Below are 21,140 nucleotides of genomic sequence, written 5' to 3'. Positions count from 1 at the left end.
GATGAATGGACGAAACCGAACGATTGGTGCCGATGATGGACGAATGAAACCAAACGATTGGTGTGGATGATGGACGGACGAGACCCAACGGCTGGTGAGGGGCATCAGCGACATACTAGGGCAGTTATCCGCTGACCGTCTTACTGTGTGGTTGTTTCTTCAGTTTTAACGAAATCTTAGAACCGTCGTGTTCAGAACATCAAGCTTTGTTTGTATACAACAAGTGCAAATAAAGTGCCAAATTATACTAACACTCGATCTAAATCTCCTCCACGTTGAGTGTTAAGTCATTCAAGGTACGTGATATTGACCGAATATAAAAGTTTTATTGTTGTATTGTTATTTCATCGGATTGAGTAATATTGCTTGTCTATCTGTGTAGTCGATAGTAGATTTTCAATATAGTTATATAAAAATTTATATTTTTCAATTTATATTTTCCAAAAAATTGTTTATCCGATACGAATAGTTTTTCGAGATAAATTATTGCGCGATTTTGTTATTCGTAGAACCGTGCAATTAAATAGGTTCTTGTCTATGCTAGCGTACAATCAAACAAAGCAGATCCCTAATTTTATACGTTCTTGTGTAGGTTAAGGTGTTTCATGGTTCAGCACTTGGCCGTATGGTGCAGCATTAATCCTGAAACAACCAGAATAATAACTGTTGGCCCTCTGTCATAGCTTGTAAACAAGAAACAAAAGCAGTCGCAAAAAATGGACGCACGGAGACGGGATAGAGAGCAAATTGGGTTATGTGGTGTTGATAGAATTTGGGGAAAATCACCAACTCGAATCGAAGAGTAAGTAATTATAATATTTTATTTTGTAATCATATTATACATCAATCATATTATAATCAGCAATCATATATGTTTATTCTAATAAATTGTTAATGTTTTGTGTTTATTACAGTTCTGACGAAAATGAGGAGACTAATAAGTATAAAGACAGTATTATACCAAAAGACAGAAAAAGGAAACATGAGATGAAAAAGAAGGTATGAAACTTTCCATTTAACTTTCCATTAATTTAATAAGTAAATTTATTTTCATAGTTCCATATACCTTTCTTATTATATTTTGTATATGTAAAAATCAATTTCTTTATAATGTTATTTCTTACAGTCTTTTCTTGTGAGTTATAATAAATGTTCTTTATCATTGTTTCAGAAAAGTAAAAAACAAAAGAAAGAAAAGAAAGCTAAGAAAGACAAAAAAAAGAAACGGAAAAGGAAAAGGTCAGATAGTAGCTCTGACAGCGAACCTGAGGAATATGAATGGGTGGAAAAGAATGGAATTAATGATAAAGCAAAGGTTAAAAAGGGATCAAGTTCAGATGAGAGTGGTGATGAAGTAGTGGGACCAGTTCAAAAGCCACATGTCACATTATCTGCTAAAGATTTTGGCAAGGCTCTTTTACCTGGTGAAGGTGCTGCTATGGCTGCATACGTTGCAGAAGGAAAACGTATACCTAGAAGAGGTGAAATTGGCCTAACTTCAGAAGAGATAGCAGCATATGAATCTGTTGGCTACGTTATGAGTGGTAGTAGGTAAGATATCCTTTGGAAATTTATTTTCATAGTTTGAAATTTACTAAAGTATAGGAAAATAAATTTATTCTAACATTGATGTTATTTTTTTTACAGACATCGGCGGATGGAAGCTGTTCGAATCCGTAAGGAGAACCAAATTTATTCTGCTGATGAGAAACGAGCATTGGCTATGTTTAGTAAAGAAGAACGACAGAAGAGAGAAAATCTTATTTTGGGGCAATTCAGAGAGATGGTTAATCAGAAATTAGCTCAGGAACAAAAGAAAAAGTAATGTAATTATTTGACATATAATTTTTGATCTTATTTGACATAACAAGAAGTTATGTATAAAAGAAGTGTATATAAGAATCGAATACATTGTAAAATATTATTTATATGTATGTAGATGTGTATATATATGGAAATAGATGTAAATATTATTATCTTAATTGATTATATATCATATGATACATTATTTATCAATGAGGTTTAGCTTGGAAAATTTTCATATTAAACAATTAATGACAGTTTATTAATGTAAGTTAGGAAATTTTATATAAGTGTTTACTAATATTTATAAATAAATATATCTACTCATGTAAAAATAATTATAATAATAGCTTATACTTTATGATTGCTTTCCCAGTCTAGCCATCCTCCAACATAATTGTATGCGCTAAAATGTAAATAAATAGGTTTAATTAATACATTTGTAAAACGTACATACTTTTATAATATAATATACTTTTCATATCCAAGCTTTCGAATTTCTTCTTGAACCATGCCACTTCTCTTCCCAGATCTACAACTTAATATGATCTTTGTATTTTTGGAAGGTTTTTCTTTATTAAATCTTTCCTTAAAATCTTTCTCAGAAAGGCTTAACAATGTATTTGCAACATCTCCCACTATAATAATAAAATTCAACAATAACTACCTAATATTTTAAAGCATGATTTTGACAATATTATAACATACTTGGTATATGAATACTTCCAGGTAGCTTCCCAGTTTCATCAATTTCTTCCTTTTCCCTGACATCGATGATTAAAACACTACTATCATTTTGAGCTTTTAGAATCTCATTATAATCAACATTAAGGCAAATTTCATCACCTCCAGACATAGTTTTAAAATCTGTATTATGAAGTATTGAGGTTGAAAACTGTAAAGTTGGTTTTACTAAAAAACAATATGTTTGATATATCGTAAATAAAATCGTATATTTACAGTAAAACATCTTATATTTAATTACAAACTTCTTTAAAAACGAAACAAGAAAGTTAAATCGCGCATTATATTCTTTACGGAATTGTCAATAAGTTTACGGGCTCCTCTTTTAATATTTTTTGTAGATTACCATGAAAAAATATCCTATATGAAGCGATTTTCAACAATTTATCATAAATAAATGGTTTTGGTATAACATATGAACTTTGATGTAATGATTTGAAAGAAAGAAATTTATAGCATTGTCGTAATTTATTAAAATTCATAATTACTTCCCGATCCACTCACAATCACACAGTATGAATTTTATACAACTTATGTTGCAACATAGTATCAAACAGTACATACATCTAAAGATACTGTAAGTCAAATTGTGTTCTAAAAAAAGACTATTATTTGTATAAATATCACAATATTCTCATCAAATCTTCCAAATGATTCATCGCCGTAATATAATCATATTTTTTAAAAGACTTAAAGATAACAGTATCGCTTAATGTAAATTTTTATTGCGTGCTATCATATACCAATGGACGCGACTTAATTAAGTACTTATATCAAAGATTATATATTAAATAACTAAAACGATGAACATTCTTTTCATTTAATTGAATTTTACATCAAATATATTTTCATATACACAACAGCGTGTTTTATTTGAAATAAGAATTATTCGAAAATGAAATAAAAGCCTATCGCAAAAATCTGTCCTGTGCATTTAAATTGCTTCTATCGTCAAAACGCAATGAACCTGACTTAAATATCTTACTTAAAAATAAAGTATAAAACTTTGTTCGATCTGTAAGAAAAGAAAAATAAATTACATTTATTATACATTGATATAAAAAACAGATATCAAGATGATATTCTGTGTACATTGCTTTTCAGTGATTCATCTACAGATGAAGAAAAAAGTTGGGAAAGTTTAGAAGAGTCAGGAAGAGCGTATCCCGCTTTCGTATACGTCGCACCCTGATGAGGAATGCGGGAACTAACAATTTTTATTTCTCGTGCGTGGAGCAGTAAAGTGTATTAATTTATTGAAATAATTACGACACTCGTCCTGTTTTTGCACTTTCGCATAATGTGAGTAATCGGACGTCCATTCGTTAGGACCATCTGCTTGCATTTCTGTAGTGCGGCATGTGAAAAATCCTCGCTGGATTCTAGTTCGAGTATATTCTTTTGTTTATTTATACAGCCCTTCAAGTTCAGCAACTTGTAAAAATATTAAAAACCGTGTGCAACAGGATCGTTTTCGGTGTTGCAAACACGCATATATCGATGAGTCGCGTTCGTGAGACCTCGAATACTGTCCCACTACGATGTTACGCATCAACGAAAAATTCAATATCTCCGGATTATCAACATTCCAGAGTGTTGACACCTCTGTCAGAGCGTTCTGTTTTACCATTACTATAACATCGTTGTCTCTTTCTTATACGTTGACTTCTGATAATTCTATCTTCGTTCCTCGTTTTCGAGTGCCGCGTAGTGTCAAATAGAAGAATGCATGAATAGGTTTACGTTCCCACTGGTTTTTAACTTTTAGAGATGTGAGAGTGATTAATCTGTGGGCATTGTTCGTATCTATCTCCATTCGCCTTTTCGACGTGTTTCGATGTGATGTGCTTCTAAATATTGGTTAAAACACATTATAAAAACACGTTTTATCAAAGAATGTTATAAATAAGGCATGTTATAAATCCATGTTTCCTAAAAGCTTGTGAATATAGATCTTTCATTGTTAATTTTTTTAACATTGTATGTACGAGTGTGCAAAAAGCATGTTGAAAGGAAAATAAATTAATCTTTGCAAAATCTATTTATTTAGTCATGCAATGAATTATTAATCCATGTGATATGCATACTAGAATAACACATTCATGTAGAGATTACATATAAACAAACTGTTCTTTGATATTTCCTGAATAATTGTAAAAAATTAATTCTATATATTTGCAGATTAAATAGAACAAGTGTAAATGAAACAATAGAAAAATGAGTTCTCTGCAGCAAGGTAGCAGATTCTTACCTTTTTCAAATAATAATATACAAAGGAAGCAACTATCAATGCAAGGTACAGGACAAGTTTTATAATATTTGTGCTTGATATTTTTTATTGCTTCTAAGATTTTTGAAGTGAATAAAATTTTAGTCTATAAAAAGTTGTATTTTTCAAAATACATGATATATATTTAATAGGTGGTCTTCCACAAAGTTTGAGTGGTAGTGAAACTGATGTATCGACATCAAATGAGAACTTAACTAATGAAGATCGATATGTTATAAGACATACAGCTCGTCAAGAACCTCAAGGCCAAGAAAATCAGCAGCAAAGTCCATCGAGGTCTTCCAGTCATAAAGAAAATATACCAAATATACAAGTAAGTATTAAAACATTTATTAGTAATTATTTACTAAACAATATATGTCTCTAATAATTTTTCTAACAGTAACTCACATTAAAATAATATACATCAATGTTGTTTATTATAATATTTTAGTTTTTGAAGAATATTAGTTACTTTTATATATCACATACTTCCATTCTTTGTCATTATCTTTGAGATACATGTGATCATTTTTTAATGTCTGTTATCTAACTATATTATTCTTATATATCTTAAATTGCTATCACTACCATTAAGTCACATAAGTGTAAATTACTTTATTGCAATCTAGGGTAACCTGCTCAACAGAAACAGTTTGAAGGATAGTTTAAATGGTTCAAACAGAAACAGTTTGAAAGAAAATTTGAATGGTTCTAATCGAAATAGCCTTAAAGACAGCATTAATGGTTCTAATAGAAATAGTTTGAAGGATAATTTAAGTAATCGTACCAGTGTAGGGTCAAATAGAAGTAGCTTAGATGTGTCTACAAGCTCTTACAACACACTTATTATACACAATGCTAATGATGATAATTCATGGGTACCATCTGGAAGGTAATATATTCTTTGAAGAAAAATTCTTATTTTTATAATCTTTGGTAAATATTTATAAATTATATATCAATGTTTAATTTTAGGTTGTCAGGTGTAGTAAGAGAACATGGAGATATGGGTTACTTATATTGTGATGGTGGTGGTAAAGGACATTCGAATAGTCCTACTATGCAGTCTTTATCAAATTTATCTCATGAAGACCATGTTTATGAACAACCTAATAATGGAGGATGTCAAGAAATTACAGATATACCAGATGATTATCTTAGTCAGTCACAGGTGATTATTTTAGTAGTATTGGAGTATATGTTTAACAAATGAATATTGTTAATACTTTTATATTATTATGATACAGTTTATTAAATGAGACTAATTCTTCATGTTCGTTATTTTATTTCGTTTAAATTAAGCAGGTATTAAAACATCTTGCAAAAGAAGTTAAAGTACCATCTTATAGCAAGCTAACTAATAATGGAGGAAATATTGATATGAGAATGAGAGATGGTGATAGAGGAAAACAGAATGATAGCGAATCAGAAGATAGACCACCACCTTCGTATATGTCTGTTCTGCTACCATTAAAAAATAAATCTCGTCTTCTTGGGCCAATGGAAAAATTGACATTATCAAGATCACAACCTGATTTATCTAGAATAGGCAAACCAGATATGGATAATTACAATTTGCGGGCAACTTCTCCACGGTGATTTAATTCAACCGATTTTCTTTAAGTTATTTCACTTCTAATGATCGCTATATGTAAATAATATTTTATTTTTCATAGACCTCAAACGAAAGGAAGAGAGGAGACAGAATCTGCAACAGGTGAAATTTGGCCACCATCAGAGATGATACAAATTGTAATCCAGGAGAACAGTGCCTTAAAATTAGAATTAGAACGATGCTATAACAAAGTTGCTAAATCTCAAAAGTTGGAACAAGAGATCGCGAAGGTACACAGGGCTCATGAGGAATTGGCTGCGTCCAGTGAACGAAGAGAGAAACTGGAACGAGCTGCTAGACTGAGGTTACAAAATGACTGCAGACGATTAACCGAATTAAATCGTGCATTGAGAGATCAAATAGATTTATTATCGGCACGTACCGATAGTCCTCCGATCGTAGAATCTATGAGAAAGGAATTAACGCAACGAGAGTTATTAATTGGTCAATTGATTACACAAAGTATGTAAATTTTATTATTCGTTAATGTTTCTGTCGATAAAAATATTATTTTAACCCTATTGACATTTATATTAGATAAAGAATTAGCCGCGGCGAAAGAAAGGCAGGAAATCGAATTAGCAGCACAGCGAGCAACGTTACAAGAACAACGTACACACATAGATATTTTAGATACTGCTCTCACTAACGCACAAGGCAATGTTGTACGCCTTGAAGAAGAGGTAATATTTTTTTTATGTTCCAGTAAATTGTTTGTTTGTAAGTTGTTTGTTACATTTGTTTCTTACAGTGTCGGAAGAAACAAGTATACGTAGAAAGGGTAGGCCAACTTCAACGAGCTTTGTCTTCTCTTCAAGCGTCCAGTGACAGAAGAGAAGAAACAGAAAGACAGTTGAGAGGTCAATTAGAACGGGAATTAAGAGAAGGCGGTGGCGGCGGTGGCGGTGGTGCTAATGGTAATGAACAATCCTCCAATGGAGAAACGATCGCAGAATTAAAACGAAGAATACGCGAAAGAGATGAAAAAATTATGTCACTCGAGGGTGACGTTGCAAAATGGGAGCAACGTTATCTCGAAGAAAGTGCACTAAGGCAAGCGGCAATTGATGCAGCCAGTCTACCAAAGTAAGTTTGTTCGCTTAATAAATTTTTTTGTCATATGCACATTAATTACAATTTATTTATCTGACCAATCAGGGACGCCAAGATAGCTGCGTTAGAGAAGACGAGTCAAGACGCTGAGAAATTAATTGCAGAGGCACGTTCTGAGAAAATGAGACACATGGATGAAGTACACGCGGCACAGAAAAAATTAGCTGATTTTGAATCTAGGTATTATTATTTCTATTTCATATAATCTTTTTATATCTTTTGTCATTTAAATAGCATTACAGTAATACAAATCCTTGTCCGTTTCATAGAATGAAGGATCTAGAATCGAAATTAGCTGAAAGGGATGCAATGATTAGAGTCCTTCAAAAACATACGTATGACAAGGATAGTAGTAGCAGTAGTGGTGTTGGTAGTTACCCTGCTGCACATTCGTCTCACTCAAGCACATCAGCGGATCACCATACTGCACTAACAAGCACGCCAGAACTCGGTAAGATTTCTGATACAGTTCTTTTTTCGAAAACTAGTAATTATAATGTCTTTTTAATTATTCATTTTTATGTTTAACAGTAAGCAGTGTATTGGGTGGTGGTAGTGGTTATGGAAGTACTGGTTCGTATGGTGTTACGGACAGTTACAAGTATAGGAAGCAGGGGAGCTTCGAACAAACGAATAAAAGTCTCGATGATCAATTAAAAGAACTAGACTCCCAACTACTTAGTAAGGTATGCAAGCTCCCAGTAAACGTATAGTTACTAGACGTAGAATTAATTTCGTGATAGTAAAATTAATTTTCTGTAGGCAGCATAGTTCTGTAACTATGTAAAGGACAGGATAAAAGTAGGATTTTATCATTTAATTTTAATCATTTCAAAATTACATTTTATGAAATTTTATTTTTATTTTTTTCTATGTACCCTTTGCGTTCAACATAATGTTTTGATTTTGTAATGTTAAACTCTTTAGTGTTTACTTTAGCTTTATAGCTACAGGAGACTATGAAAATATTACAGATTATACAATCAAAGGTATTTTAATGTTCTATTTGGGTTAGTCATATGGACAAGAATAGTTGATGTATCGTAAAGAATTTATAATATCTTTTGCTTGATATATGAATAATTGTCAGATGCATTCGATACATTAAATAAATATATTAAATGCGTCAACTATTCTCTTGTGTTTAGTATTGCACAGTACATTGTAGTTGTGTTATTTGCATAACTATGTGTTGTATTAATTCATTTTTTTTTTACGAATTTCTTATATTTTTTTATTTCGCTTTGTTAGCCAAATTTATACAGAGTAAGCTTTTTACCTACAACAAGTCTTCAAAAGATTCGTATGTTATCAGACTTTTGCGATATAAAAATAAAAATTGATAATTGGAAGGAAAAATTTAATTTAATCTAATTTACTATTTAGTAAAAAGCAAACTCCGCATAAATCATAAGACAATATATATATAGGTGATATGTAAAGAATGCATTTGCTGCTCATTTTTTTATCTAAAAACTCAGTAAACTGTATTTTCACTAATACAAATTTTTGTGTGCCATTGATTTTTCGTTTTACAATTAACTATATATTAATCATATATTTTCGATTAGACGATAAAAAAAAGAAAAAAAGAAAAGACATTTCCTCCATCCTTCTTAATTCAAACTAACCCAACCGAATCCTCATCCCGTGTGATCCTGGAGTGTGCATGCGCTGTTGTAGCGAGCACTAACCCCCATTTTCCAGGTCCCAGGCCTCCTTTCCAACGCGGCTCTGCTTTTCTCTTGTTTCAGCGGGCACTTTGCTGTTTTCCAGGATTCTCTAATCCAGGCACTGCGTCGCGAAAAGGAAAAATACCCAAGCCATTATTGGCGGGTGTAGATAGCACAGGTACCTCGAGCACCGCCTCGAGCAAGAGTCGCCTATTAGACGACTCCGGTGGCGAGGTTTCGCCGGGTATCATGGAATTTGCGAGTGCAGCCTCGAGACTAAAAGGCACTGTATCGAGATTGTCAGACGGTAAGCCCGAAGATATGATGCTGCTGGAGAAGCAGGGCAGAAGCTCTCAGAGGCAGAGGATGCAAGAGGGCGAACCACGTCGCGCGGGTAGTCTTCCTCCTAGCTCGTTACCGCGGCCACCGAAGAATCTGAAGTCGACGAACTCGCGTTACTGCAGACTAAGCGACACGGAGACTCGCAAGAAATCAGATCCAGGTCCAGCTTTGGACACCTCTGTGAGCATGAAGGTGCGCGATACGAGCAACTGCACCATCGAGTATGGCAGATTCGACACGAAGGCTCAGCGTCGAAAGAAATCATCCGGAACGGAACAGTTGGTCGTGAATAATTCGCTGAAAAAGCCATCCTCTACGACAAGTCACGAGTACGAGCGCCTTCAAGGTGAAAATATTCGCAAGAAACAGCCTTCCAGTTCAGAAACGAAGCACAGGGAAATGCAGAGTCGCTCGCTGATACCTCCACCGTCTCGTCGTATCGGAGAGTACGGTCGCCTCAGCGATGGCACCTTGAGAAAGCAAACTGGTTCACGAGGACAAAGCACCGGAAGCACGGTGAGCAGCAAGAGCGGCGGGCGCGACTCCGGAGGCACTGCTAGCAGCGAGGCGTCCACGTCATCGTTGCCTCCTTCCAAAGCAAGATCCATACCTCGTCCGAGCAATTACCGCATTCAGTTTTAATTTATAACGTTTGGAATCGAGTTAGTCTTCCTTCTTACAAATATTGGCTTTCAAAGAGATGTTCTCTCAAAGGAGTGTATAACTCCTTGTAGCGTATAAAGAGTAACTCGTGGGATATAATTTTCCATACTTTATCTTCCATTTATGAGAATCTTCCTTACCAAACATTGATACAGATGCTTATTCTACTGTCTTAAGTTTTCTATTGCATTTTCAACGAACGACGGAAAATTTCTTTCTAGTAGATGTCAGAGAGGAGCACAGCAGGGTCGAATGGTTAGATGATCGAATGGAAAAGAGCGGTGAACGACGAATAAAATGGGAGGCGGATTAATGAACGAAGGCAAAAATCAAAAGCGTTGACTGGTTTCGAGAGCGTCCCTACTTCGCCCTTTAGCAGTTCAGATCCTATTTAGAAGTCCTAATATACGTATACGCGAGCGATACGTCTACACAGCCATAATATTAAACGATGCGTTAGTTCCCTTTATTACCATTTAATAACGAAGAAGCGAAGCCGATCGCAACGACATAGCGAAGGATCACGATATATCGTCGCGTAGCGATAATGCATGACCTAGTCATTACCAAAGTAATTTCTGTAATGAAAACGGAATTGATTTCCTCTCGTTTCGTACGCAACTACATCTAGGAACATTGCGGCTTTTTGTTGAATAATAATATTCGTATAATAAACGCGAAAAAGTGCCTTGTTAAAGACTGCGTGAAAAAGAAATACACGATCGGTACAACTAGGAATAAGAGTATACGTTCGGAATAACTTTCACAATTCCGAAGGACACGGAACCTTTGGATAAAGTCAATCGCGTGACCCTTAAGTGGACGCGTTATTTTTTGAACGTGTATTTTATAATTTTACCCTTTCGCCAGGAGTATCGCATTTCTGCGCGTGCCTTATGAAAACATATTTCTTTTCCTTCTCTTTTTTTTTTTTTTATGTATCTTTAAGATCGTTTCCTGCTGGAAACGATATAAAGATACAAAACGCGAGATATCCAGTCAGTTTCGCTTTTCGATGGAAAAGTGAAACTATGGTAAGGCGAACGAAAATTCGATTTGTCCGGATGCACAGCAAGCAATTCGACTAGTATATATATATAAATAAATATATATATATATACATATTATATATTTTATATAATCACATTTTCGTGTGTACGTGTCTCGATTCGATGATTTTGAGTGTTCTTTTACACCGAGAGAAATTACGTAAATCGTTAACGGTGATTCGCTTAATTTAAGGTGACATAGTAAACGTAGCGACGGTGATGAATCATACGTAATACTTAGAAATAATATATTTCACGATGGGGCAGTTTCATAAGCATTTACATTTCGCCCCTAAGTATCGTTCAGCCGGTCGAAAGGTACTTTCCCCCCTTGTCCCGCTTTATGGTTTTAAATGCATTTCGATTTTAATATCAATGAAACTCTTGACGATAGTAATCTCGGTCGATGATATTCACCTTTTAGGCAGATTATTTTTACGTCGTATTTCTTGTTTTCAGCATATTCCTTTTATAGACGTTATTTAAACTGTGTAAGATCAGGCTACATTTAAATTGAACTGATTGATTACAAATCATAGTCAAAGTATTGTGAAGTTCCGGTATAGCGTACATGTATTAATTATAGAAAAAAAAAATTACAAAAGGAATTATGAAAGTGATAAAACAGTAATAATTTATGTTACTAGGAAGTTGAACGCGTCACGTTGCGAATTTCAGCCTGATGGGAAGGTTATTATAATCTTCGTGATTAGTATAGGTACTTATAAGACTGAAAAAAGTGAATATCGACGAAACAAATTTTCTTCTTCGCTATTTGCTATCACATGTTTTCTCTCTCATCCAGTTTCACCCTATTTTCTCCCCTTCGCGCGTGTGCACGAATTTACATCTACGTACAACCAGGAATATATGTATACAGACATAGCTGAAGTTGATGCATGTTCACGAATATTCATGTGCATTAAAACGTCTATTGTTCACGATACGAGTTCCTTGAAGACTACAGGGATATTCGTGGTAAATATAGCGGAAATTTCATTAGCATTCTCTGTAATCCCTTCGACGAATGGTATGTAGCCTGTTGAAAGAAAAAAAGAGAGCAGGAAGAACGGAAAGGAAAGAAAGAAGGAAAAAATAGAGGGGAACAAAATCTCTGGACGTGTGTAACGTCGTTGTTTTCGCAGAGACGTCGAAAATTTTTAGGACGAATCGTTTATTTTTGTCTCGCGCGAAACAAAGAGAAAAAAAGATGATAAAAAGGAAAAAAGAAGAAAAATGCGTAGAATGCCAAAGCAAGTTAGGATGCCGCACACTACGATTTATAATGACAAATATGTTCTAATATAATTTTAGCGTATTTATTTGTTTTCGTTTTTGTGTTAATTATCTATTTTACGTATAGGGTGAATTTTCTATCAATTATTATTTCCCGTGAACGTTTTAGAGGGGAAGGTTTATCGTGCAGCTTCCGTTTTGAAGCGCGCGGTCCTACGTAAATGGTAGGAGAATTTAGAACCGAGTGACAACTGATAAAAGACTCACCCTGTATACGTAGGGTGTTCATTAAGATACGATATGTTTAGAAAATGAGAGATTTCTGACATAATTCGCACGTTTGTAATAAGAGTTATACGATTCAGTACTTTTCGAATTTGAGATTTTAACAGTGACATATATCATATATTTAAAAACGAAGGTTTTCAACAAGTCTGAAATTTTCTCTGTCTGTAAAGATCTCTATCGAAACGGAAGATAAACGCGTAGGACATAGCAATTTGTAGCAATTTGAAATAAAAATTGACTTACAAGCATTGTTGTCATTTCATATTAATTTCACGAACATTTTCTTTATTTATATACATTCGTATATATATCTACAAAAATCATTATCTTCTACAATATGGATATATTGATTTTCTTCTAAAATTTTCTACAAACAAAATTTGTAATCTCAGAAAATGAATATCTTTTTGTATCACTCTTATCGCAACCACGACGTTGTAAATGTTATTTATTATTTAAATATTTATTTCTATTAAAATCTCATCGTAGAGAGAATCTTTTTCATCGAGTGTTCTCATTTTTTGAATATTTCAGATCTTGTGAAACATCCTGTATTTGTAAACGTAATATATATTCTATATAATACGCTTATCGTATTGTTCTATCACCCTCCTTTCCAAATAACGATGTACCAGTCACAGGAGATAATTATCACGCGTGGATTTTGTATTGTTCAAGTTATAACACACGTTGATTGTGATGTAGAACATAGAGGATATGCGAACTGCCACTGGCGTACGATTTTTTTTTTTTGTTCTCGAAATGAAGATTTGCTCTTTTATACACGAATATTCAAAGATCTGTGTTCAAATACGTGAAATGTAAATTTTACAAAAAATCCGACGATTTGGATTATCGATGATTTCTCGTAGGTTGTAACTTTTTATTGATCTTTGCCATAAAAAGATTGCCCTATGAATATTGTAAATAAAGATAACAATAAAGGGAAACATTTTGAATTTTGTCGCTAATATATTCTCATTGATTTATTTATTTAAAATATAAACTTTTAAAGACGAGTGGAGATACCATTGTTTGTTTCAACTTGTCTTTCCTTTATAACAAAATACAAGATTTAATTATTTTCAGGCTAAGCTAAATTATTTTAGTTAAAACAACGAATAAAATTGATTTATAAATAAAAATAGAGGTTCTGAGAGTCGCAGTAAAGTCTCCAAAATAAATAAAAAGAAAACCTTTTGCTTTTAACTAATAACCAAATACTAAACTTAAAGACAACTGAATTAATTTAAATTTTTTAGATAAGAGTTATGAATTATTTAGAGCTATAATTTTTATTTATAACTCTAAAAACATGGAATACGAATTTGAATGATTGATAATAAAATGTATCGAGGGATAAAATGATGAGGACTTTTAGGATCATAGATCACTTACAATATTACAGCAGTATTTTGTAATATAATATTAGAATCTCTGGGGACGGCTTGTTACATTTTCATTTCTAGAAACAATGCACTTTGTATGCATCTGATAATTATTACCTTGCAGCAGGTGGCTTGAAAACTCTCATCTTGTTCTTTTTGAAAAGTTACAAGCAGCGAATGATTTGTAGTTAAGATAGATAAATTCTTGTCGAGAAAGAGAAAAAAAGGGAGAAACAAACTTTAATCTTCCTGGCTGAAATATTTATTTCTCAATTGAATATATTGCATATAAAGGATTATGTATTTGCGTATTTAAGATAATTAATATTTTCCGAATTATTCACATCATTGATATCAAGCAATTAATAGAAGATGTTACTTTATTAAATTTCTGCTTCAAATATTTGATGCTTATTTGCATTGCATCCATTTATTAATAAATTGCATTGCTTAAAATAATATGGAAATATTATTATTACACGAATATATTCATTGTTTTCCAAAATATAGAACGTTTATATAAAATGTAATGCAATTATATTCTGTTTTCTTTTTTCTCCAAGTTCTTAAACAAAATAAATTTTTGGTATTTTAAAATACCATTACTGTATCTGTAAAATGGAAAAACACTTTCATTGCAAGATCGAATATCTTGTTGAATGAAGGATTTATTTTATACTGTGGCTTCTGAGTTACAGTTTAATTTACGTTCCTTAAAAGATACAAGTTGTTGGAATTTCAATTACGTTTTTGTAATTTAGTTCTCTACAATTCCTATATTACGTTGTTGAATGTAAATTGAAGAAAGAAAAGTAGCTGGTTAGAATCTGGTTAAAAAATGAATGAGAATAATTTTTCTGTGAAAGTTTAGGATATACATAGATTGAAACCAGAAGTTTGTTTATTAAATTCTGCACTGCTTGTGTGCACGTATGCACACCAGATGTTGAATTAGACTTTATACCGGGTGACACAACTGGACAGTGTTCATCTGAAAAGTTACATTGTACTACAGGATTTGTTAAACAGTCCTGCGTGTAATATACTTGAAACTTTATTTCAAAAAGATCAATAATTAATTTTATTTAAATCAAAAATCATGCGCGTAAGACGATCTTTATTATAAAGAATTTGTACCTTTATATAAATAATCATTAGATGTAAACAACTAATTGTACAAAGGTAAAAGAGCGTAATATATTAGTTATAAAATACTTGATAGTAAAGAATATTCAAATTTATATGTATTATACGTATGTATTTTCTATCTTTTTTCTATTATCGATAAACTCGCAGTCATTCTCTACGTTAAATTTATATTTTTCATTCTTCGTGTAACTCGTCGAGTTATTTATATGGCGCGCACATACATTTCACTTAACAAGCGATACTTTTCTCTATGTACAGATAGACAGTTCGAAAAGATTGCAGGAGCAGCGAAGGCGAACGGAGGATCCAAACAATCGGTTCATCCTCTGCCCGTAGGATCCACGGTATCTTGACGACGTTTTCCGTCGATTTTCCGCATCTGCGTTGTTCTTCTCATCCTCATCGTGTCAAGTGCTTTGCGTGCGCACTGCGCTCACAGGCAGTAGGGGTTGGGAGGTGCAGTTGGATGCTGATCGTCGGTTCGCTCGTGGCTGCTCGGCTTCGCTCGGCAATCTCCGTGGATCTCTGCGGGGGCAGAGGCCTCCTTCCCTTTCGAGCAATTCCACAGTGTTCACACTCCCGCGTAGGTGTGCGGTGGTACATGGCGAGTTTTATTTCATCGTCGCGCGATCCAGTGATGAGTACGTGTTCGTAGCGGCCGCCCTTAGATTACAAGTGATAACGCGAATTGCCACGTTGTTTCTTGACGTGTAATAAGTGACGCGTATGGGAAACGAAATAATAGAAGATCGTTGGAAGATTGACAACGACGAAGCACGAGATTAGGAAGGAAAAACAACGAGCGTGAATGGAAACCGGTAAAAATAAGGGTGCGATCGGTGTCATCGATGTTCGTGTTCAGAAACGAACGACAGAGGCCAAGAAATAAAGCTGATCCTCGCGTGGATATTCCATCGAGCGATACTGGTTTCGGAGCTGTCGACGGTCGACGAATTTGAACGTAGTGATTCCGCGTCCTTTGACAATTCACCTGTTACAAGTGGACTCGCGGTGCAGTTTAACTCTCCCCTGCCTCCCCCACCACCCTGATTGATCGATCTCTCGAACGCGTCGATCGCGAGCTTCAATACTATTCGTATGACGTCCTGCTGTCGGGTATGATTACGTCTCGAACGTGTCGAGAGGAAAAAGTGCACCGAGAAAGTAGCGACAAAGGTGTTTGTAATTTATAAGCCGGCAGAGTGCGCGTACCCGTCGGTTGCTACGGAAACATTGTTTCTTGACATCCCACGGTACACGATTCTTTCGAGAGATCGTTCTGAATGTGATCTTTTCCTTTCGATTATCTCTCAGCCAATCAGACACGCTTCATCACGATTATCAAACTTTTCGATCGCGATAGTGCTACCGATTCTCGAACATAGTGACGCGTTACGTCTCAACGTTCATTTCGAATTGAATTCGAATTGAAAGAAAGTGAAGGATCGAGAAAAGTGTTACGTGAAAAAGACGAAAGGTTAAACGTAAGGAGAAATACTAACAGATGACGATTTGTCGCGATATTTGTGTTTTGTATACGTGATAGCACTTCGGTTTGGTGATAAACAACTGGTCAGGTGATATCTGTGCAAAACAAGGATATCGTCGAAGAAGTTTCGTGCTCATTGGAAATACGTACTTCTTAAATGCAAGGTTAAATGCGGGTATCGAGCGTGCGATCGATTTATGTTGATATTCGTTGTTCCACAGCGAACATTTTCGAATGTCGATTTTACGATACATAACGAAGGTGTACTGTGCGTGTAAACTGTGAAGTGACTTATTTTCTAGAACGAGGTAAATATACGCGTTCGGTGTGCGAGTGGATGGACCATTCTGTGTTTACATACGTTCTATCGTGTTCGGTGTGTTCATCTATGTTCCTGTAGCGGATTCGTTCTAACCATGAAGGAATACGGAATGAAACTGTCACCGATGAGGCTGATCCTGATTTTCACCATTTTTTCCACTGCGACCATCGTTAAAGGTAAGTGTCCAATTGTAGACAGTTCTCAAACGATTTTCGATAAATCGTGAAATCGTTGTCGGTGTACGTACGGTGAAATTCGTGGATAGGAAAAAAGCTAAAAGTTCGCATTGCCATATATTTCGAAAGATTTGAAAAGATGTAGGATAGTGTATTACAAAAATCTGCAATATTTTAATAGATTAACTGAAAACTACATTTTCTTTATTCTTCTTTTACTACTTTTAATACATTCGAGGTGGATCTTTCGAAATTGAAAATGGCGTTATATTAAGTGTTGTATCTATATAGAAGAAAGTAGCGATATTTTAGTAAAATAAGCTACCTACATTAATTCTTCTTTTTTTTTTTTTTTTACTATTTTTAATACTTTTGGCGCGGATCGTGTACAATTAAAAATGGCGGTATATTAAGCGTCGTGTCTAGGGAATAATTAGCAGTGTCTAAAAAAGTAACTGAAACCTGCACTTCTTCCTCCTTTTCTTCTATTTTTATTAATTATGACATAAATATAAAATATTCCGTTTCCCAGTTGCAAACAAGATACAGACACAAAGTAAAATAATCAGAAACATTGTAGAACGAACATATATCTGCGTTCATACGTCAAGAAAATGAATTTTAAGATTCTTTCAATTTTCGAATCTTCAGTAAGAATCTTTTAATACGTTAACTGCGAAGCGAATTATCATTGAATTGAATGCTAAATCTACTTTGCGACAAACATTTCAACAATTTGAACACGTGCCTTGATACATGTGTCATCCTTGCTACATATTCACGTTAAATAATATTCTCACCTTTAGTACCCGATCATCAGCGTAGATATCTACTATTACAAAGCAAATATTAATTTCTTTGCAATAGGTTATATCTTTCCTCCCTTGAAACAAACTTACGTTCTCTTATATTACGAATATAAACTATGGGTATACACTTTACCAGGATAATATCAGTTAGTTAGAGGTTACAAATTATAAACTTCATTTTTCCAATTTTACAATTTTACACCGAATAAAATAATCAGCCGACTTATAACTTGTAAAATCTACATACATAACCTGGTCTTTTTTATTACCAACCTTATGAGTGTTGTGCAAGAGAATTTATTAACTTCTCAAAGTTAACTTGCGCAAGTTCCACTAGGGATATTAATTCGCGCAAAAGAATCCAGGGAATACATAGTTACATTTTAAACGTTTATTAAAAGTTGGCAATTTTTCAAATCAATTTGAAAAGGAAAGTGTTCACGCTATTCTAGGAAGACTCAGAACGTACCGTAAAAGTCGACGCGCTGTCGAAGGTTGTCGAAACGCTATCTTTCAAAGGATATAAATAAGGACTACAAAAAGGAACAAAAAGCAGAAAACTAGTAACTTCTTCAGAATCAATGGAAACTATTTCGTAGCACGCGACGGTGGTATCACGACGCGGGATAAACCTTCGTGGAAGTCTTTTATTATACTTGCCTCGAAATTACGCTAAATTCTGTCAGAAAAAAAAGGTCGAGCGGGAAAGAAAGGAAGAAATAAAGGGAAGAGAAGAGAAGAAACGTCCACGCGCTCGTTAAGTTATTAAGCTCCCACTTTGGCTTAATTATTTCGATGAGAACCTTTTTGAGGAGCAATTAGGTGTTGAACCTGATTTCCAACTAGCATGCATAGGCGAAGTTCAGGGCAAACGGTTCTCGCGCACGGAAACTCGACCGATTGAACTTCGGGTGCGATAAAGAAAATACACGGCGGGAATTGGATCTGGCAAAATTGCGCCAAAAGGCGGCCATCCAATCATTCAGCTGACCAATCACTCGATAAATGGAACCACGATCTCGTGTCCACGACGAATGTGGATCGAATTTTTGTTTTTCTCCCCACTTTTTTTTTCTTCTCTCTCGCTCCTTCTCTCGTTGGCGTTGTTATCGTTTCGTTATTATTTGCATATAGCTTATACGGATTTTCGTTGTTTATCGCGTACCAGTGTCTCCCTTTCGGGACTTCATAGCTTGTAAACGAACAACGCGATTTGTTTACGCCAGTCGCAATACGTAGAGTATATTATGGAGAAGATGAAAAACGCAAAAGGGGTTGGTTCTTCTTACACGTTTCTCCATCTAACCTTCTTTAATCTCGAGCAGAGTGTTGATATTTCTTTGTACTTTGGCTCACGTTTACATATGATAGATGTTTGAGAATTGGAGAATTAGTAGAAAAGGTTTGATGCTACAACTACCAAAGTGTAATTTTTCAGAGAGATTTTATAGATTGGATCGTTGATAGGAATTTGAATAATTTTTAGTAAAATATTTGGATATTATATTTCGCTTCATACCGTATGTATACATCTCTCCAATTTGTATTCTCCAAATTTTCGAGAAGAGTATTTCATACTATTTCTTTCCGGAAACGAGATTTGCATGTGATTCTGTGATTGATCCTGAAAATATGCTTTTTTTACTATCGATAGGCGACGTTTTGTATCGGAGCAGAGGGTAAGGTTGATTTGACAATTCGAGAGATGATTTATCACACGTTCTGGATCTCACGCGTCAAAAGATATTTTATTACCGTTGTGAACGAGAGATACGTACGTTCTATAGTTCCGACATACGTGAACTTGAATAATATGATAAATTACACCTTAACAAATTTCTTAGAACAAAGCGCTTCCTCTACTGCGTTGCTTCGTTATCTCAAATATTTCGATATTCGTTGGAGACGATAAAATATATCTAGTGAAATGGTTTTTGTAAAACCTTAGCCGAATAAATGCAACAAAATAATATACATACACCATTAATATTTTTACCATAGACATGGTGAACCACGAATGATATAACTAACATGGAACGATCTCTGAACGAAAATGTGGTCAGTTAAGGCGGAGATTGGTTAAGCAAGGGATCGGATATGAGGTAATCTACCGTAGAACTATTTCCTCATAATTCTGTAAACGCGTCATAGCGGCTAATTAACCGGAAGACGCGACGTGCATTTAATCAGGGGATCGATTCGTTAATTGATCGCCATGAATCCACATTAAATTGCTCGGTTTGTCATTCGATCCGTTCTCCCAATGATGTTAAACATTGGAAAGCTGTCGTTCCAATTATATACGGAGTTGCATGGAAACAAACGAGGCGTACACGGAAAGTTATGTTCGTATCGCGAATTTTCACCTCGTGTCTCGCGCACCAAGCTTTTCGAGTTTCACATTTTCTATAACGTACTCGACAAAATTTCACGATTTTTTTTCCGCCCTTTTCCCTCGATTATTTTTCCTTTTTCGTATCTTTCTCCTTTTCTTTCTCTCGAGAGAGTGCACTGGTATCTTCGACCAGAACGAATTACAATTGCAGCGCGAGGTTCCCTGACCGAGGACGAACGTGCCAACGGAGACGATGTAATTCAGAGATGAGATTTTCGAAGCCGGTTCGTCTTCTATCTCTTCTTTCTCACCTTCTCCATTTTTTCTCATTTCCCTTTTTGCCGCCGCGTCCGACGATTTTCATATTTCCCTCGATTTCTCTGGAGGTCGGGATTAGCGTATTCCGATTCTGAATTTCGTTACCATCTGATTTTTACTGGGTAGCCGGTTGTAATTACCTAATTTGGCGGATGGCACGGAGCAGGAAAACCCGATGGGTCGCGCAGAATTAAAGAGATCACCACGTTTCGTGGAAATAAAAACGAAGAAAAGAAGGATGCTTCTCCTTGCGGATTTTCCTCTTCACGGTTGGGAATTTCGAAAGGATGCACCGAGGCTGAGAATATCCGGAAATATTAAAACTCACGGAGCAAACGCCACGGAAAAGGGATGTA

The 21,140-nt window shown here is 34.8% G+C and overlaps 4 protein-coding genes across 15 annotated transcripts in view; 3 read left to right on the top strand and 1 right to left on the bottom strand.

The window, feature by feature from the left end:
- Positions 1-221: 221 nt before the first annotated feature.
- Positions 222-2,251, top strand: LOC132907261 (NKAP family protein CG6066). Of its 3 annotated transcripts, XM_060960189.1 has the most exons (5): positions 222-356; positions 599-802; positions 915-999; positions 1,127-1,551; positions 1,648-2,251. In XM_060960189.1, the coding sequence occupies exons 2-5, from the start codon at positions 717-719 to the stop codon at positions 1,823-1,825; spliced, it is 774 nt and encodes a 257-aa protein (XP_060816172.1). In that variant the 5' UTR covers positions 222-356; positions 599-716; the 3' UTR covers positions 1,826-2,251. The 3 variants fall into 3 exon arrangements, with proteins under 3 accessions (XP_060816172.1, XP_060816171.1, XP_060816173.1); XM_060960188.1 differs by lacking the exon at positions 222-356 and having other exon boundaries at positions 447-802; XM_060960190.1 differs by lacking the exon at positions 222-356 and having other exon boundaries at positions 448-802; positions 1,172-1,551.
- On the bottom strand, positions 2,072-3,729 carry LOC132907262 (thiosulfate sulfurtransferase/rhodanese-like domain-containing protein 3). Of its 5 annotated transcripts, none has more exons than XM_060960194.1 (4): positions 3,588-3,729; positions 2,512-2,698; positions 2,279-2,441; positions 2,072-2,209 (listed from the first exon to the last, which is right to left on the bottom strand). In XM_060960194.1, the coding sequence occupies exons 1-4, from the start codon at positions 3,639-3,641 to the stop codon at positions 2,155-2,157; spliced, it is 459 nt and encodes a 152-aa protein (XP_060816177.1). In that variant the 5' UTR covers positions 3,642-3,729; the 3' UTR covers positions 2,072-2,154. The 5 variants fall into 5 exon arrangements, with proteins under 5 accessions (XP_060816177.1, XP_060816176.1, XP_060816178.1 ...); XM_060960193.1 differs by lacking the exon at positions 3,588-3,729 and adding an exon at positions 3,052-3,272 and having other exon boundaries at positions 2,512-2,715; XM_060960195.1 differs by lacking the exon at positions 3,588-3,729 and adding an exon at positions 3,112-3,268.
- A 4-nt stretch (positions 3,730-3,733) lies between these two features.
- On the top strand, positions 3,734-13,769 carry LOC132907237 (angiomotin-like protein 1). Of its 3 annotated transcripts, XM_060960131.1 has the most exons (14): positions 3,734-3,849; positions 4,729-4,843; positions 4,969-5,150; positions 5,449-5,711; positions 5,795-5,990; positions 6,125-6,414; positions 6,496-6,896; positions 6,972-7,117; positions 7,186-7,520; positions 7,593-7,727; positions 7,817-7,998; positions 8,079-8,233; positions 9,302-10,078; positions 10,447-13,769. In XM_060960131.1, exons 2-14 carry the CDS (start codon positions 4,765-4,767, stop codon positions 10,447-10,449), a joined length of 3,144 nt encoding a protein of 1,047 aa, XP_060816114.1. In that variant the 5' UTR covers positions 3,734-3,849; positions 4,729-4,764; the 3' UTR covers positions 10,450-13,769. The 3 variants fall into 3 exon arrangements, with proteins under 3 accessions (XP_060816114.1, XP_060816112.1, XP_060816113.1); XM_060960129.1 differs by having other exon boundaries at positions 9,302-13,769; XM_060960130.1 differs by lacking the exon at positions 3,734-3,849 and adding an exon at positions 4,136-4,461 and having other exon boundaries at positions 4,738-4,843; positions 9,302-13,769.
- Positions 13,770-15,930: 2,161 nt separating this feature from the next.
- The window catches only part of LOC132907231 (nephrin-like), a 495,841-nt gene continuing 490,631 nt past the window's right edge, over positions 15,931-21,140 (top strand). For all 4 annotated transcript variants that reach the window (XR_009658129.1, XM_060960115.1, XM_060960116.1 and 1 more), the window contains exon 1: positions 15,931-17,322. Coding sequence is in view for 3 of the 4 variants with exons in the window: in XM_060960115.1 (XP_060816098.1) it covers positions 17,241-17,322 (82 nt within the window). In the remaining variant the exon portion in view is untranslated. The remainder of the gene's footprint in view (positions 17,323-21,140) is intronic.

The sequence above is a fragment of the Bombus pascuorum genome, chromosome 5 (genome assembly GCF_905332965.1).
Source record: "Bombus pascuorum chromosome 5, iyBomPasc1.1, whole genome shotgun sequence".
In the NCBI taxonomy this organism is placed as follows: domain Eukaryota; kingdom Metazoa; phylum Arthropoda; class Insecta; order Hymenoptera; family Apidae; genus Bombus; species Bombus pascuorum.
This window is presented reverse-complemented; position numbering and strand designations above follow the sequence as displayed.

What these genes read in the sequence shown, in the direction of transcription:
- LOC132907261 (XM_060960189.1), top strand. Translation starts at nt 717, where the DNA reads ATGGACGCACGGAGACGGGATAGAGAGCAAATTGGGTTATGTGGTGTT. An exon ending in TCACCAACTCGAATCGAAGA is followed by an intron (nt 803 to 914) that starts GTAAGTAATTAT and finishes TGTTTATTACAG; the next exon opens with TTCTGACGAAAATGAGGAGA. An exon ending in TACGTTATGAGTGGTAGTAG is followed by an intron (nt 1,552 to 1,647) that starts GTAAGATATCCT and finishes TTTTTTTTACAG; the next exon opens with ACATCGGCGGATGGAAGCTG.
- LOC132907262 (XM_060960191.1), bottom strand. Translation starts at nt 3,029, where the DNA reads ATGAATTTTAATAAATTACGACAATGCTATAAATTTCTTTCTTTCAAA. An exon ending in AAATATTAAAAGAGGAGCCC is followed by an intron (nt 2,699 to 2,861) that starts GTAAACTTATTG and finishes CCAACTTTACAG; the next exon opens with TTTTCAACCTCAATACTTCA. An exon ending in TGGAAGTATTCATATACCAA is followed by an intron (nt 2,442 to 2,511) that starts GTATGTTATAAT and finishes TTATTATTATAG; the next exon opens with TGGGAGATGTTGCAAATACA.
- LOC132907237 (XM_060960129.1), top strand. Translation starts at nt 4,765, where the DNA reads ATGAGTTCTCTGCAGCAAGGTAGCAGATTCTTACCTTTTTCAAATAAT. An exon ending in GATGCAGCCAGTCTACCAAA is followed by an intron (nt 7,521 to 7,592) that starts GTAAGTTTGTTC and finishes CTGACCAATCAG; the next exon opens with GGACGCCAAGATAGCTGCGT. An exon ending in ACTCCCAACTACTTAGTAAG is followed by an intron (nt 8,234 to 9,301) that starts GTATGCAAGCTC and finishes CTCTTGTTTCAG; the next exon opens with CGGGCACTTTGCTGTTTTCC.